The sequence below is a fragment of the Oculina patagonica genome, chromosome 1, assembly GCF_052425735.1.
Source record: "Oculina patagonica isolate OP01 chromosome 1, crgOcupat, whole genome shotgun sequence".
Taxonomy (NCBI): Eukaryota; Metazoa; Cnidaria; class Anthozoa; order Scleractinia; family Oculinidae; genus Oculina; species Oculina patagonica.
The window spans coordinates 11,978,271-11,990,158 of record NC_135758.1 but is presented as its reverse complement, the minus strand read 5'-3'; the positions used below and the strand labels follow the sequence as shown (position 1 = coordinate 11,990,158).

Sequence of the window (11,888 nt, the reverse complement as noted above, 5' to 3'; positions counted from 1 at the left end):
AACCCTTTGTCCTCAGTTATTTTAAGACCCTGAGTGTTGGTCCGGTCTGGGGTTCGAACCCACGACCTCCCGCACAGCAGTCCGGCGCTCTACCAACTGAGCTAACAAATTTAACGTATTTTGAAGAACGTGAACTACGACACCAATTATTTGCGTTTTAATTTGTAATTGAAAAAGCGAGGTATTTGCAAGACCAGAAGTTAAAAGCACTCAAATCATGCATAGAAAAAGGAAGTCTTAAAAAATTCAATTCGATTCTCAATAAACCGATTCGAGAAAAGAAAGAAAGAAAAAAGAGTTCAATTTTAATATTATTTGAGGTGGCTTTTCGTGAACAACTTTTTAATAAACGTTGTTTGGGGCAATATCTATTCACTCTATTCAGTCATTGCGTTGGTCGACTACCAATTCCTGAATAATTGATTACATTGACAATTTTAATATGTCCTAATTAATATCACCGAGTTAGTGCCCAGTCTCCCAGGTCGTGGGTAGGCAAAGAAGGGGAGAGGGGGGAGTAAAAGCGGGGATGTCTCAAGAGTCGCGTAGCTCCTTAAAGAGACGCCCCACAAGGCGTCTAGTTAATTTTGGTTAACGTTTAATTTCTTCTACGGTGGCTACACGTAGTTGCAAAATAACAGCTAATGATAAGAAAGACTGTTAGACAATGAACAATCTAGAAACAATTATAATTGATTGATTAATTAGTAATAGTAATTGGACTGAGTGGAGTACAATTCAGAGAATAACCAGGCGAGTAATTTCAAAATCGGCCGAGCGCGCAGCGCGAGGATGATTTAATATTACGAGCCAATTACTCTCTGAATTGTATGACACGAGGTCCAATTACTAATTAATCGTATCAATAACAAAATTCGAGGTTAGGAAGTCTTTCAGAATCTTTTTTTAGTGTGAAAAACTCAATGATAAATTCAATTGGTTGTTAAACAGTGGGAAAACAGCAATAAAGAACCCATTTAAATGCGCGTGATTGACGCGCGGATGGCGAAGGAGTCCAATTAGAGGTATACAATTTGAAGTTGTTCAAATTGGATACCTGTAACCCACGTGATCGCGCGCCAATTACGCAATAAATAGGCGCGCGCAGAACCAATCAAAATCAAGAATTTTGTTATATATACGATTAATAAATTAATTATAAGTGATTAATTAAGAGGACACCCATTTTATTGCCCCTTTTACACCTTGCGGTCACATGATCACACAATCCACCGTGCTGAAGAGCAAGCTTTGTCTTGGACGTCTCAGCGCATACCTCTCCTGCAAAGGGCCTATTAGCTAACATCCTCACGAGCGGTTCAGTGATATGACGATCTCAAAAATAATCCTACTATACGAATAATGACTTTTTACTAGTCAGCAACTGAACCAGTTTAGCCTGCGAACGCACAGACGTATTTCCGGCTGTCGTTTCTCTCTTCAACCAGTTAAAGAGACTATGTCACGGATTTTGACAGATTTTTGAACAGCCCAACTGAATCTATATTTGTGTCGAATAAAACCTAAAAATAATGGTCCATTTTTATTTTTTTTTTTTTTTTTTTTTTTTTAAAAAAAAAAAAAAAAAAAAAAAAAAAAAAAAAGAGCGACTACACAAACCAAAGATCCGAAGAGCCTTTGATTATTTACAATTGCTATTTTAGAACACTAAAACTGTTTGAAAGCGCGTTTGGCTGCGGATAGCTCGGATGGAAATGGATTGCAATTTGAAAACATTAGCCAACGTTTTCAAATTGTTTTCGTCGCCTTCAAAAAAATTGATATTTATAGCCGAAGTTTAATTTATATCCCCAAGTAAAGGTTATATCTTCTGTTAAATGTCCAAAGCCAATGTCTTTCATGGATTAGGTTGCCTACAACTTATTTCAGAACTTATTTAACCACTTTAAACTCTGCGAAATCTCCGTGACATAGTCCCTTTAAGTACTGTCAGAAACGCTCGAAGGGACCAAGTGGACTGTCCATAATAGCACGGTCCCCGTAAGGAGTGGTTCATTCGTTGTATACACCAGATAGCCTTTCAGGGAGACCGGAAGTGAGCTATCTGTTCTTTGTTTTCCATCCATCAGACATCTCAAGTTTCTTAAACCAGCTTCGTAACGACTGGTCCACTCTCAAAACAGCCAGAAAACTCGCGAACAGCACCACGGTGGTCAGCAAGAAGGAGACACCCTCGAACACAAACCGTGGCGCGAAAATCTTCCACACCATAAGATGGCGGCGGTGGAGGGCTGCGGAACAGCATGTGGCCAGAAGCTGTACAAGAAATGAACAAATACAAAAATAAGGACTTCCAGCACAGGCTAGACTGTCCACAGCCTCTCGATTTTTCACGCAAGCAACGAAGCGAGCGCGCCGCGAGTGCGCGGGGGGAGGAGGGCGGGAGCGTTTTGCGCTGGCGTCCGTTCTCTCGCCGTTCTCCCGCGCGCTCATCGATCGCACGATGAGGGCTGTGGACAGTCTAAGCACAGGCAGCCGAAGCTCACACTGAACCACAAAAACAACACAATATGGCGCCGAATTATAAGGTTTTGTATGGGATTTTCTACAAGGCATCCATGGAGGTAGTTAAAAGTGAAAATTCTCAATAAAAATGGCTTACCATATTCCGGCCATACGTGTGTTGTTTGCTCGTGGTGTGGTTATTTTGCCGATTTAACCCGATTTAAGCGATTTTTTTAAAAGCCGGCTTTAGTGTTGTTAATGTGGTTCAAAGTGAGAGGTTGGGCTACACGTGCTTCCAGGTTCACACCTACGACGCAAATCCAAACGGCATGTGCAAACGCAAATGCAAGCGACTTTCACACGTAGAACGCAAATACAAGGAACTTAAGTTGCCCAGACGCAGTTGGAATCTTTCTACCAAGATGGCAGGCAAGTCACGCTTCGCTTGCATTTGTGCTTGCTTTTGCGGTGAGTTAGCTTACACTTGTTTTCTTTGCTTTGGCGTTTGCGTCGCATGCGTGATTCAATTTTAACCTATCATAAAAACGGTTTTCGATTCAATTTTGAACATTATCAGTGCAAACAAAAAACAAACACGCTCATTCGCGCTCAATTGTGACTGGTGTGGCCACTACAGTTGAATCCGAGTTGAACTGGCGGCGAAGGGAAATTTTCACTTGCGCAGCTGTCTCTGCGCCGGGACTAGTATCAATAGCTGCTGTCCAACTGAAGTCTGGGGTCAATTCAGTCCCCAACAAAAAAACATTTACCAAGTGTAATTTACAAGTGTAGCTTTTGTTCTCAACCTCTAAAACAATAGCTACACTTGTAAATTACACTTTCAATTTACCCCAGATCTTCTTCCCAATAATGTTGCTGGGAAAAGAGAGGGCTTTTCGTAGGAGGAAAATCTGGCTTCCGCTGGACGCCAACAAGTAACGAGTCGAGGCTGGGAGTAAAAAAAAATCCTCATTGCCAGTTCAACTAAGCGTTAAAACTTTAGTGACAACGCAAGCAACAAAAACAGTAACAAAAACAGTAACAGTATGATCAGTATTTTTGAAAACGCGGAAGGAAATCAATGGTGCGTGAAGCGGGCTGAATTTTAACCCTTGTCAAAAACGCACCAGTTGAAAGCACAAAAGGAACAGGAAACATGAAACAACAAAATGCATGTAACGGGGCAATGTCATCTTCCATGCATACTAACCTTAACGCCGTGAAGTGCCTGGTGCATAAGCACGAGGCGAAACATCCGGGTTCTTAACAGGTCAGGACTTTCAATCCAATCGAATTCTCCTTTACTTGATTGACGTCCACTTTTGTTTCCAGTCCCTAGCACTCTGTTTGGTATTTGAGGCCAAAACAGAAGGAGCGGAAGACCAAGGGCAAAAAGGACTGGACCAGCGAAAGTATTGAGTAGTATGAGAAGACCTGAAATAATGACACAATGAGGTGGTTATGATAGCAAAAAAAAAAACAAAAAAAAAAAAACAATCAAAGAATGTTTCTGGGAAAAAGGTAAACAAACAAACAAAAAGGCAAATGAACAAAAAACTTCAGGCATTAACACTGTTTGCAAGTTTAAAATTTTACTGCGGTTTTAACGATGTTTTCAACTTATGGAATAAAAGCAGTTTGAACGCGAAGATGAAATGTTTATTTGTCACGGGCGTGGGAAAAAGAAAAAAAAAATCTGAGTTCCCGACAGGATTCGAATCCATGACCTCCCAGATACCAGTTGGGCGCCCTAACCATTGAGCTACGGTGAGCTAGGCCATTTACTAGGTTTATCTGTGACACGAGTCCTGCATACTGCTAGAAAGCAATGTAGAAAGGGTCAGGCGTGTAATAAGTTTACAAAATTCCCTGTCTCTTGACCGTTGTTGCACTACAAAATACTATTTAAATCGTCGTAAAAACAAACCAACCATTTTTCTGCTTAAGGTACCTGGTAAAATAAGATTTTCCATGTCTCCCGGAAAACCAACGAAGGCTGCTTCAAAACGAATGGACGGAATGGTAGCCTGGTGCCCTGTGCAGTAGAAGTAATAGCACGACAGGAAATACCACAGGACTACCACGCTCCATGAAGGATCTGATTGTAAAAAAAAAAAAAAAAAGAAACAAACGTTTGGTTTGACATCACGCTCTTGCGAGAGACAACTAAGTAAAGTTTCTTGCCAACTTGAATTAGTGAATAAATATCTACACTATAGTTCCATTGCAATCTTACATAGTTTTCGCTGTCTTCAATTCCGCAAAAATTTAAAGCATAACGGTTACGTGCAAATAGTTTAGAAAAAACTCGGTACATCATAGTTAGTAACTATGGGTACATACATGTAAAAGTTACGGTGTTATTTAATTTCTCAAATAATGGCTGATGTTTGACAGCAAGGGGATTTCCTATATCCAAGACAAATAATTATTTGCCTTTGCCAGCACCAGTTTTGGCGGGAAAATGAACGCACGCCACGCAGTTGACCGATTGGCTGTGACGCGCACGGCGCGTGTGCAACTTCCCGTCAAATCTGCCCTGGTAAATGCGATTAGTTGTCTCATATTCACAAAATGCTCTACTTTAACTTTGAAATTAAAACATACTGAACAAGTAAGCTTTTTACAACGAATATACACAGAAAATATTGTCATTCACCAGTTTTAACGTGTTGTATTTGAGTTTTCGCTTTCTTTTTGTTGCAACTTTGCTTTATAAACTTCGTGCATGTAACGCTCCAAGGGACTGAAAATCAAAACTGGCATGAAATTTTCGCGTTTCATCGCTGCATGTACGTGGCGCCGTCAAATTGGTTACAAAATGAAGGACGCGTATCTATTTGCGCTGCTCTCGTATCTATGTACATTTAGCTACTGATATCATATATAAATTTTGATATCGATATAAGTTTCGCACTACAGAAGCACATCTACATGTACTTTTTTAATACAACGGTTGTCTGCAGGGAAGGCATTGAAATTGAGAGTTGTATTGCGGAAGGACGCCGTTTTAAGAGTAATCGTTTCATTTAATGAGTACAGATGGTTTAAATCCCTTTGTAATTTGTAACGCTAACTTAACTTTTAACGCTAAACTAATTTGTAACACTGACCTGAATTGTTTTCATAGATCCTGTTTGGCTCCACATCATGGCTCAATCCATGAATCTCCAACAACAGAAATATCTGCACACACATCAGAAAGACTGACAAGGACATTCCATTTCCTAACAGCATCATTAGTGGCAATGTAACAGCAAGAAATAAAACCAATAGTGCTGATGAGTAAACCGTTGCCAGACCGTAGACCATTGGCGTATTTGTATCATCTTGGCCAATTTCTTCGACAGCAGGGTTGTTCTCGTCTGCATCTTGCCAATGCTGCTTCACTTCTCGGACAAGTGCGTGGATAATCCTGGAATTATCGCCTGAGCCTTGCAAAGATTGGATTCTTTCGCTAAAAGAGCTATTACTGCCTCTGAAAACAGTGTAGATACACAGAGGTGAATACACAAGGCATACGACTGTCGCGACACACAGACAGTACACCATCTGTGGAAGAATGATCTGCTGCCACAAGTGAATCTCCGGGAAAACAGCAGACATCTCCTGCGGCACGATCTGCAGCAACCAGTGTGCAGAAATGAGGATAAATGCTCCCGGGAGGGTAAACTTCACACACAGCACCACAAAAGATGGTCCATTTAAATTCCCTGTATAACGAAGCCACTGGCGAATTGCAAGTGGAATCACCCCAGTGCATAACACAGTTAGAATAAAGCGATTGCTTGCAGTAAAGTTCTTGTCTGTTAAAGCCGACAGAGGTTTAAGGAAATCCGAAGGGACACAAGACCACTGTTCCTCTCTGCAAGCTTTAAACAAAATTGCAGTTCTGTTAACAATTTCAAATGCTACCCAGGCTATTAACAGTCGAAGAAGAAATCCAATGTTACTGCCTTTTTTGAGCTCCTTTTTGGGCAACCTCCTAGAGTTCTGTCTTAAAATAGGCCTCCTCCTTTCCCTTAGCCCACAATTCCAAAGGCCTTGAACACATTTCACTGCAATTAAAGCCTGAATGAAAAAGGCGATTAATTTGTCCTCGTTCACAACAAAACTGTTTGAAAATAGCGCTGTGCATTGAAGAAAACACAAAATCGCGGCAAAAACATTGTCTGTTGAAAGTTTATTGAAGAAACATTTTTCTATCATTGTTGTCTTTTTAATAACTACCTTCTGAAGGGAAATAAACATACCTAGAACCAATCCAAAGAGTGGAAATAGTGATACAACAATGAGGTAACTAAAGTTGAAGGAGGTGACTGCAGAAGCCAGAGCAAAACCCATGAAGGGAATCGCTAGCAGCAGTGACAACTTTCTACCACAATCAAGGAGTGTTAACACCACAACAGCAAAACCAAGAAATACCACAGTGACACCAGCAAATATAGAGTTAAGATCAAACTTAGCCCATAGAGACTGACACAAAGTTTTCACTCTAGATAAATAATCGCTGTAGAATCCCTCAGCAGTAGTCAATATCTCACGGAGATGTGCCAGTTCTTCCATAGTAGCTTTTTCAATCATTCCCCTGTGAATGTCAAGATTGTTAAACAAATCTTTGGTTCTGGAGACAAGGGCAGTTGCATTGTTCAAAATCTTTGCAAGTTCTTCCAATCTGGTCCCCGAGATCTCCCCAGAATTGGAAGCATATTCAGTGAGATATCGGTGGACTTGCTTAGCATTAACTTCAAAAGCTGCGTTTCTTTGTATCAAGTCCAGCACTTGATGCACCGTATCACGATGTTTGTAATCTGCATGTGCATGTAAGTCCATGGTGCTGTCATGGCAAAACAGCTCAGGTATAATGGTGCCCAAGTTACCATATGGAATTGGAATACCCAGAAGCAGAGAGAGGGTTGGGACCAAGTCAATTTGAGAGACAGTGGTAGTCCCCTCCTAGATCAGGTAAAAAAGAATAACAAAACATAAATAAATGTTGCAGTTAATTTTTGATCTCAGTTAATTTTTTATTTTAACTAGTTAGTTTTTTCTAACTAGTTGATTTTTTTTAACTAGTTAAATAATGGGGTTAGGGTAAGGGTATCATATATTTTAAAAAAATAGTGGTTCACCCAACGTTTCCTACGTGGCACAGTGGATAAGGGGTTGGACAGCAAATCCAGAGGTTGAGAGTTCAAATCCAGTGCAGGTTAGTAAAAAAGAAAAATAAATAAATGATAGTACTTAGGGGAGAGGGACTGTAGTAGGGGAGGGTTAGTAAGGATGGGGGGGAGGGTATGAGATATCAAGGGGGGGGAGGTGTTCTACTTTTTCTACTTATTAACCAAGAATAAAAAAAAAACTAGTTAGAAAAAAACTAACTAGTTAAAATAAAAAATTAACTAAGATCAAAAATTAACTGCAACATAAACAAACAAACAAACACACACACACAGCATATCATCTAGTAAAATAAAAAAATTACTATGCATTATGTAAAAAAGTTCAAGTACAATAGAGTGATTAAAAAAGGTACGTACAATAAAATACAGTTGAACCTCGCTAATTCGAACTCCCCGTTAATTCGAACTAAAACCTGTTTCCCTTGGATTTGCCCTTCAGTCATTTACTATCGGCTATTTCGAACTCCCGCTATTTCGAACTTTTTTTTGTTTCCCCTGACGGTTCGAAATAACGGGGTTCAACTGTAATCCTAAACGTAGGGGTTAACAAAGGAATCTGACTACCTCGAGCGTTCTTCACAGTTTCAGTGAGACCTGCAAATTCCTACCCTGATGAAATAATGCACTTTTCCTAGTAATCTAGAACGTCTGGACTATATCGAAAAGTTGGAGCCAGTACAGTCATTAACATGCTAGACAATATATGCATCAAGTGGTCTGGGTTTGAGCCCTGGCCAGCCAAGGTCACTGTGTTGTGTTCTTAGGGAAAACATTTACAGTGCCTCCAGGTGAATAAATGGGTACCAAGGAATTTAATGCTGAGAGTAACCCTGCAATGGACTTATACTGAACTGAACTGACCTGGACTTTATTTCTTTTTCATGAATAATTATGGTTACAAATTGGGAGGAGTAGAAATACCCCTGGTGGCTTCATGCTACTGAAACAGGTACATTTAAAGCTATGGTGGTATGGGCCACTTGGCTTCACACAGACTTTACCTTTACTAATTTTTGGAAGGTAAAATGCTATTGAATAACAGTCATGCTATCGTTATCAAAAATGACTGCTACCACAAATCTTAATATAAAGTTTTGTAAGGCAAGCTCACCGGTTTAACCATTTTTACTTACCTTTTCCAAGTTACAAGTAGCTACAGGTTTCGGTGAATAAACAAAAAGTGCTGCATCCACCTCGTCATCACTGTCACCGCCATGATCACCAGTACGTGTCATGCCATGGTCGCCCATCACAAACAACACTGTATCATTATCAAGTGCTTCTATCACCGACCTACAGTACATGTACAATGTACATGTGAAACAATTTAATCAAGATATACCTTTTTACTGATAGAGAAGCCATTTTGATCTCTATGGTTTTGAAAGACATCATGGGATCATTGCTCAGGGGGCAAATAAAATTTATTTGCTCTCTGGGCATCCCATATTACATGTGGCTATTTGAAAAACTAAAACTTTAACGGCTATTATAATGGTATAAAGGTCTGCATTTACACTGTATAAGATCAAATGAATTGACTTTTTCTGGTTTTATCCTACCAGTTAAGATTCTGGTATGCAAAGTTCTATGTTGTGTTTACAGGTTGTATTTGAAATACACTGCAGCTACAGTACTGCTCAAATGAACATATTACACATGTAAGTTGACAGTCCCTCAATCCTAGATCCTCAAGACTTAATTTTTTCATAATTCAAAAGTTTTCAGTTTTAAGTCTCGAGTCGAGAATTTCAAGTGTCGAGTTTGGAGTTTCGAGTCAGGACATTACAGGTATCATACACTGCACATTGTACATGTAATGATTCAGGAAAGATTTATTCGCCTGGTGATCAGCAAATAATGAAAATAGTACAAAAAAGATTGTATGAGTCATAGGCGAAAGAAAAGGGATGTGAACCCATACAAAATGCACAAACCTTAGAACAGTATCCATTTGAGTTAGCTTAGAAGCCATTTCAGGATGGTTGGGGCCAAACTTGTGCCCACAGTGATCAACCCCAAGAAAGTGACCAATCAGAACATCCCAGTCATTTGACTTTAATTCTGGAACTAAGTGCGCAATCACACCATTGTCCACTGTGTGGAGATCCATGACATTGAATGATGGGAATGGAAGGGACTTGTGGAATGAACCAGGGAACAGACTTTCCCATGTGTCATCGCCCATGAAGGTGATGTTCTTGTGTAGAGACTTCAGCTGGGAAATAATGTTGTCTTCAGTAATGTTGGAACTCGCAAAGTTTCTTCCAGCATCTACAAAAGTAGGTAGACTTCCTGGCAAATTAAAGGAAAAGAAAACATGATTAAAAATCAAACCAAATCAAATTGTGATTGGTTCTTCAAGTAACAGACCATTTGGAGTGTGGGCTCAGGTTATTTGTACCGCATGATTTTTGTTGACATAACAGAGACATAACACAGTTGATACACCATGGCACAGCAGAGCATGACAGCACTGATGAGAACTCTTTAGAGCATAATTTAAAAGTTCTACAAGGATTCATTTTCTAATCTTCATAAACTTGCTTCTGTGGTATTGATATTGCCTATTCATAATGCAGACTATGAGAGGGGTTTTAGCCTTTAAAATAACCTTAAACATTATCAGAGGTCAGAGAAATATACTTGTAGCAGAGAGGTTGGACACACTGATGATAATTTCAGCTGAAGGACCACCATTGAAAGAGTTAATTCACATTTAAACATGGAAAGTAGAGAAATCATGAAGGTTTTTTCCATATCAGCCATGAACCACAAGTACCTTTGTCCCCATTCTCGTCCCCATAGCCCCTTTGTTTCTCTTAGCTGTCTTGGCATGAGAAAACGAAGGGCTCTGGGGACATAGGATTTTTGAATTAATTCGATTTTTTTTGATTGGCTGTTTGGAACAAAGAATTCCTAAACGGAAGTCGGACACATAACAACTCTCTCATACATTCTCTCGAAACGTCATGACTGCATACATGAAGGCCGGAAGTCCTAGAATCTAGGACTGGAAATTCTGTGTCCCCAGAGCCCTCCGTTTTCTCGTGCCAAGCCGGCTAAGAGAAACGAAGGGGCTATGGGGACGAGAATGCTTTGTCCCCCTAATGTTCTTATAGGGCCCTATTTTTCAGCAGAGGGGGCCCTGGGACTCCCCAAGGCAATATCCCGGTGAGAACACTGTACCAGGGCAATCACTCATGTTGTAGTACCCCCCCCTCCCCACTGGGGTTCTTGCCATATTCCCCACCCACGAGTTGGAGGTAGAAACAATGGTATCCGGTCACCTCGCCACCAGGGAATCTCGCCACCAACCAACTCGCCACCAAAACTGGCGTATTCCTCGTTCTTTAATCCATGAGCCGAGGTGACTTCGCTTGGTGGCGAGTTGGTTGGTGGCGAGATTGCTTGGTGGCGAGGTGACCGGCATTCGAAACACTGTAATGGGATTGGATTTACTTTAGGTTTCTTTTTTCCCATTTATGTAAGGGGTGTCGAGACTTATCGAGACTGATATTTTTTCTGCGAGCCCGTGACCTTTTGAGAGCCTTTTAGCCTTGCAAAAGAAATCAAGACTCCGAGAAGGCGTCAAAGAAAACTTCGAGATGACGAGACCCTTGAAATTTAGCTAAAATCTTGCGAGACACGCATTTTTTGAAGGACCATTCAGCACTCCTAATGTACTGTTTGTACCCCCTGGCAAGGTCTATTGGACGACTTAGTTGGGGGAGGCGGGGGCAGGGGAGGTGGCAAGTCGAAACACATTCATTTCTCACCAGTAGTGAGCGCCTTCAGTCGCTGCATTGTGGTAGTTGGTGGGTCAGCAACAAATTTGAATAGTGCTCCATGTTGAGGCGAGTTTTCCAATACTTCATGAATCACTTTTAACTTGTTCTGGTAAGGAAGCGCTTCAGAGTCGTTCACGTTTGTGCTAAAAAGTGCAAAGTCATAGCGTAAGGCATCGATTATGAGAATCACAGCCTTTTTGTGCGTCTTTTTAAGCCAGCAACCTTCAGTATTGCTCCAAAGTTGTTGATCAGACAGGGTGTCCGGGATTTCCTTGCAGTCGCTGTACTCGTTAATAACTAGTCGCTTCAAAAGAAAACCACGCGTGAAAAGGTAAATTCCAACAACATAAAGCGAAGAAATGAAGCAGAGTAAAACGAAAAGTTTTAGCCCGTAACCCATATCGTAGCTGCACGCAAGCTTTTACACCAACTCGTCCGCCATGATGGT

General features: G+C 40.7%; 1 protein-coding gene across 1 annotated transcript; it reads right to left on the bottom strand.

Moving 5' to 3' along the window:
- Nucleotides 1-1,901: 1,901 nt before the first annotated feature.
- LOC144656770 (GPI ethanolamine phosphate transferase 3, catalytic subunit-like) lies at nt 1,902-11,881 on the bottom strand. Its single transcript, XM_078517016.1, has 7 exons — nt 11,429-11,881; nt 9,587-9,944; nt 8,783-8,942; nt 5,580-7,422; nt 4,418-4,564; nt 3,677-3,900; nt 1,902-2,277 (listed from the first exon to the last, which is right to left on the bottom strand). Exons 1-7 carry the CDS (start codon nt 11,838-11,840, stop codon nt 2,062-2,064), a joined length of 3,360 nt encoding a protein of 1,119 aa, XP_078373142.1. The 5' UTR covers nt 11,841-11,881; the 3' UTR covers nt 1,902-2,061.
- Nucleotides 11,882-11,888: the final 7 nt, after the last annotated feature.